General features: G+C 29.4%; 1 protein-coding gene across 1 annotated transcript; it reads left to right on the top strand.

Moving 5' to 3' along the window:
- Positions 1–862: 862 nt before the first annotated feature.
- LOC129605327 (pre-mRNA-processing factor 6) lies at positions 863–4,057 on the top strand. Its single transcript, XM_055515011.1, has 4 exons — positions 863–1,063; positions 1,128–2,646; positions 2,716–3,669; positions 3,725–4,057. The coding sequence occupies exons 1-4, from the start codon at positions 963–965 to the stop codon at positions 3,947–3,949; spliced, it is 2,799 nt and encodes a 932-aa protein (XP_055370986.1). The 5' UTR covers positions 863–962; the 3' UTR covers positions 3,950–4,057.
- The last annotated feature ends 2,008 nt before the right edge of the window (positions 4,058–6,065 follow it).

The raw sequence follows: 6,065 nt of genomic DNA, 5'->3' as shown, positions 1-6,065 counted from the left end.
AGCAAAAATAAGTAAAAAAGTTGATTTTGGTCTTTACCAAAATTGATTATTCGACTATTTTATATTAAGTTTATCCTAAGCTTGGAACTTTAACATTTTTACAATCAATAAACGTATTTAAAAAGAATTCTTTGATATTGGTTAGGATTTTATTGAGTCTATTAGATACATGATTTGCGTGTAGCAAAAATATGCATCTCTGGCAAATTTCAAATCTCTTACATTTTCAAATGAGTGCTTCACAAATAGTCAAATATCGGGGATACAAAAAGCATAGCTAGGGCTTATATGGTTTATTTCATGGTGTTACATATACCATTTGAAAAATTGAATATGTTCCTTATTTAATATAATGTATTTAGATGGGTGCAATTAGCTTATTTTATTACTATCATTATTTGACAGATGGTCTTCTAAGTTTGCATTGCTACTCCATGCAAGCCATTCAATTTTAAATGATTAATGACACATTAATATTCGACAATCTTTTTATAAAAGAATTTTTTTAATATACATACTAGATTTTTAAAATGCTTAATGGCAAATTACTACTGAAATTGGTGTAATATACACCGACAATCTAAGTCAATAAAATTTTTTACAAATTTTAAGTATTACTCAACTGCATATTAATAATATTTTTATTTTAAAGGCAAAGAAATTGTACAAAGTAGATTTTTGAAAAATATTTAAGTTAGTATATGTACTAAGTTATACAAAAACATATAAAGTTATTTGAACTAAAATTTTAAATTTGACTCAACCCTTGAAAGAGTCTTCCATAAACGAAACAATTCACAATCGTTAGTTCTCTCATAATATTATTAAAAGGAAAATAACACATGTTTTTGACGTTGACATTTGTTATCGCAAAGACAAAGCATAACTTCAAAAATAAATAAACAAAAGTGAAAACAAAATAAGAGTATTCTTTTAAATTAATTAAAAATAAATAAATAAAAATGGCCACAAATGTTACTGCAGCTGTAATAGCCAATAGAAATAAGAAAAACTTTCTAGGAATTCCAGCTCCCTTGGGATATGTAGCTGGAGTCGGTCGTGGGTAAGTTAATATTATTGTAATTATTAACGATTTTAAACGTTTAACTTTTTGTACTTAATAATAGAGCCACTGGTTTTACGACGCGTTCTGATATTGGTCCAGCTCGTGATGCAAATGATGTTTCAGACGATAGACATGCACCACCTGCTGCAAAAAGAAAAAAGAAAGAAGAAGAAGAGGAAGATGATGAAGATTTAAATGATTCTAATTATGATGAGTTTAGCGGCTACAGTGGTTCTTTATTTTCGAAAGATCCATATGATAAAGACGATGAAGAAGCTGATGCTATTTACGAATCAATTGATAAACGGATGGATGAAAAACGAAAAGAATATCGTGAAAAGCGAATGAAGGAAGATTTAGAAAGGTATCGCCAAGAAAGACCGAAAATTCAGCAGCAATTTTCAGATTTAAAAAGATCTTTGTCAAATGTCACTGCCGAAGAATGGGCAAACATTCCAGAAGTTGGAGATAGTAGAAATAGAAAACAAAGAAATCCCAGGGCTGAAAAGTTTACACCTCTTCCGGACAGTGTTCTATCTAGAAATTTAGGAGGAGAAACTACGACTAATATAGATCCCAGATCTGGCATTGCTTCAATGATTCCAGGGGTTGCAACACCTGGAATGTTAACACCTACGGGTGATTTAGATTTGAGAAAAATTGGACAAGCAAGAAATACTTTGATGAATGTAAAACTTTCACAAGTTTCTGATTCTGTCACTGGACAAACAGTTGTAGACCCAAAAGGTTATTTAACAGATTTACAATCAATGATTCCTACATATGGGGGTGATATCAATGATATCAAGAAGGCTCGTTTACTTTTAAAAAGCGTACGTGAAACCAATCCCAATCATCCACCTGCCTGGATAGCGAGCGCTCGTTTAGAAGAAGTCACTGGCAAAGTGCAAATGGCAAGAAATTTAATTATGAGAGGATGCGAAATGAATCCATTAAGTGAGGACTTATGGCTTGAGGCAGCACGTTTACAACCCCCTGACACAGCGAAAGCTGTAATTGCACAAGCTGCAAGACATATACCGACTTCAGTTCGTATTTGGATTAAAGCAGCTGATTTGGAAAGTGAAATCAAAGCAAAAAGAAGAGTTTATCGAAAAGCTTTGGAACATATCCCGAATTCAGTGCGATTGTGGAAAGCTGCTGTTGAATTAGAAAATCCGGACGATGCACGGATTTTACTTTCTCGTGCTGTTGAATGTTGTAATACAAGCGTAGAGTTATGGTTAGCGTTGGCTAGGTTAGAAACATATGAAAACGCTAGAAAAGTTTTAAATAAAGCTCGTGAAAATATTCCCACTGATCGTCAAATCTGGACAACGGCAGCAAAACTGGAAGAAGCTCATGGAAACATCCATATGGTAGAAAAAATTATTGACAGAGCATTAACCTCTTTAACTGCAAATGGGGTCGAGATTAACAGAGAACATTGGTTTCAAGAAGCTATTGAAGCAGAAAAATCGGAAGCTGTACATTGTTGTCAAGCAATTATAAGGGCAGTTATTAGTATAGGAGTTGAAGAGGAAGATCGTAAGCAGACATGGATTGATGATGCCGAATTTGTAAGATATTTTGTTTCTCTGTTGTTTGATAAAAATCAAATTATTTGGATTTATTTATTTAATTTTTAGTGTGCGAAAGAAAATGCTTTTGAATGTGCCAGAGCTGTTTATGCATATGCTTTGCAAGAATTTCCGTCCAAAAAAAGTATTTGGCTTCGAGCGGCATATTTTGAAAAAAATCATGGTACTAGAGAAAGCTTGGAGGCTCTTCTTCAAAGAGCTGTTGCGCATTGTCCAAAATCTGAAATTCTTTGGCTAATGGGTGCTAAATCTAAATGGTTAGCAGGAGATGTACCAGCTGCTAGAGGTATTTTATCTTTAGCCTTTCAGGCTAATCCCAACTCAGAAGATATTTGGTTGGCTGCTGTAAAGTTGGAAAGTGAAAATGCTGAATATGAAAGAGCTAGACGTTTACTGGCCAAAGCTAGAGCGTCGGCCCCAACGCCAAGAGTTATGATGAAATCAGCTCGTTTAGAATGGGCACTGAATAACTTGACTGATGCTCGGAAACTTTTGGATGAAGCTGTAAAGGTATTTCCAGATTTCGCAAAATTGTGGATGATGAAAGGACAAATTGAAGAACAGGAAAATTTATTAGAAGATGCGGCAGACACATATAATACCGGACTTAAAAAGTGTTCTACTTCTATACCCTTATGGATCCTTTCTTCACGTTTAGAAGAACGAAAAGGAACATTGACTAAAGCCCGTTCTATTCTAGAGCGTGCTAGATTAAAAAATCCTAAAAACTCGCAATTATGGTTGGAAGCCATTCGATTAGAAATACGTGGAGGTTTCAAAGAAATTGCTAATACAATGATGGCACGTGCCCTTCAAGAATGTCCCAATTCTGGTGAATTGTGGGCCGACGCGATATTTATGGAATCAAAACCACAACGAAAGAGTAAATCTGTTGATGCATTAAAGAAATGTGAGCATGATCCCCATGTTTTGTTGGCAGTGTCCAAATTGTTTTGGACAGAACATAAAATGCAAAAATGTCGAGAATGGTTTAATCGATCAGTAATTATAGATGAAATAATGAAGCAAAACTATTTATGAACGTTCTTAATTTTAGGTGAAAATCGATCCAGATTTAGGAGATTCATGGGCATACTTTTATAAGTTTGAATTATTGCATGGTACTGAGCAACAACAAAACGACGTTATTGAAAGATGCGTAGCTGCAGAGCCTAAACATGGGGAAGTATGGTGTAAAGTCAGTAAAAATATTACAAATTGGTGCTTCAAGACACCAGACATTCTGTCAGCAGTTGTAAAAGATTTGGCGATTCCAGTATAAATTAAATGACAACGCTAAAAATTAAATTTATTGTAATAGAAGTAGGAAAACTTCTGATATTTATAAATTAAATTGTTTGGAATTACATGTATTTAATTTTTTTCACAATCACATTTTTTTATTGCATTTAATATTGCAGGTTGTTATACCGTTGTAAATGAATATGTTATCATTTAATATTTTTGATAATGAAATTTTACCATCTATATTAATAGCTTCCAAATTAAACTTTTCAGATTCCAGTGAATTAAACTGCTCTTCTAATATTAAATTGAGTCGCAATGCTATAAAGTCCGGATTTTCGTTTTTATAATCTTTCATGCAAGTAATTACTTCTTGATCACATGTTTGCACTTTATTCGATTCATTTTCGTTTTCTGATTGAAATGAATGTAAATCGGAATCATAAGCCACCATATCGGTTTCCTTAAAGTGAAAATGAATTCGAACACATGCACCGACACAGCATTTTTTAAAATCTTTTTTACATATTTCCGGGATATTGCTGCTAAAGCACCGAATAAGAGATCTTAATTTAATATTAAGCAACTGACGATTCATAATTTTTCAAAACGTACATAAATAACCATGTACATAAATATGTAATAATAAGAAAAATATATTTGACAAATTAGTTTTTTTTTAATTTTTTCAAATTTTGTTTAACATAATATTGTAATTCATAAATATATTAAATCGAGTTATAAATGCTTTAGTTTAGTGTTTCTTTCGTATATTACATAAACGAAAGGCAGATTTCGTAAACAAATTTAACATAAGATTCGTTAACATCTACAATATCTAGAATTTTAGCCCACAACATAGTGCTATTGCAAATAGCCAACACTGCTTTATTAAAATATTGAATCAATGAGGATTAAGCTTAAGTACTCCACAAAAAAAAATTTTTTTCTTTTATAAATCTTTATTGCTTTCATCTAAATTTTATGTTATACTTAATATATACATGTATATTAGTAATATATATTATAATATTGAATATATATTTTATATGTATCAATTTTTATGCATGTACATTTTAAGTTAATATTGCTTTTTTCTATTATTGTTTTTTACTATGGAAAATTTAATGGTCTATCTTTAAATTTACGTTAACATCCTTTTGGATTTGTGATAATTTAACAATGTGTGAAACCTGAACAATAAAGTTTAGCATAAAATTTAATAAAATTTTTCAATTACTACATTGAAACTTTTTGCTATGGTCGTATTTGTAAATAAAATACACAATAATAAATTATTGTGTATTTTACGAAAATCTTTATTTAAAATAATTTTAATATTAGAAAACTATAATTAGTTATCATTTAAAATGAATAAGAAAAATATATATGTATCTGTATCAGGTAAATTAAAATTTAAATAAGAAATATTAATTTATTAAAATTTTCTATTACCAAATTATCATTTTTAAAAAAATTTTAACGAAGCAATTTGTTAGGATTCTTTTCTCCAATATAATGTAAATTTATCTATTTAATTTTCTGAAAATTAATACTGAATTATAAAATATCAATATTAAAGTTTTTAAAATCGATAGTTTTCTATAATTAAATCCTCTTCAGAAATCAGGTATATACAGTATGTAGTGAAATTATGTTTTTAGTGTACGTAAATTGTAAAAGCTAGTTTTGTTTTGTATCCTTAAAAATATTACAAATTACTAAAACAAAAATTTATATAAAAATTAAACTTAAATATTTAGTAAATTGATATTTTTTTGTCCTTATTGAATTTCTTAAATCTTAACCAAAATTAAAAAAAAAAAAGAAATTTAATTGATTTTAACATTAATAAAAAAAATCAAAGCAAATATTTTCAAACAACACCAATTTCAACTCTCAATAATATGAAACTGATTATACTTAAGTAATTTTGAAAAATGGAATTATTAATTTTAATTACTTTGATTTATTTATTATTATTAAAAAAATTTCTACAGACTTTAAGTTAAATTAAAGTCAATATTTTACACTACCGAGAAATGACAACGATCGGCTTCAATTAAAATTATTAAAATTAAAAATAATATGTTAAAAACTTTTTATACTTTCAAAGTTTTAAAGTTGCTTAAAAATATTTTCAAATTATTTTT

The sequence above is a fragment of the Condylostylus longicornis genome, unplaced genomic scaffold (assembly GCF_029603195.1).
Source record: "Condylostylus longicornis isolate FDR11 unplaced genomic scaffold, ASM2960319v2 ptg000013l, whole genome shotgun sequence".
Classification (NCBI taxonomy): Eukaryota; Metazoa; Arthropoda; class Insecta; order Diptera; family Dolichopodidae; genus Condylostylus; species Condylostylus longicornis.
The sequence above is the reverse complement of the archived record's forward strand: the minus strand, read 5'-3'. Positions and strand labels throughout refer to the sequence as shown.

Coding starts and splice junctions, on each gene's coding strand:
- LOC129605327 (XM_055515011.1), top strand. CDS start 963: ATGGCCACAAATGTTACTGCAGCTGTAATAGCCAATAGAAATAAGAAA. Junction 1,064..1,127: donor GTAGCTGGAGTCGGTCGTGG/GTAAGTTAATAT, acceptor ACTTAATAATAG/AGCCACTGGTTTTACGACGC. Junction 2,647..2,715: donor GGATTGATGATGCCGAATTT/GTAAGATATTTT, acceptor TTTAATTTTTAG/TGTGCGAAAGAAAATGCTTT.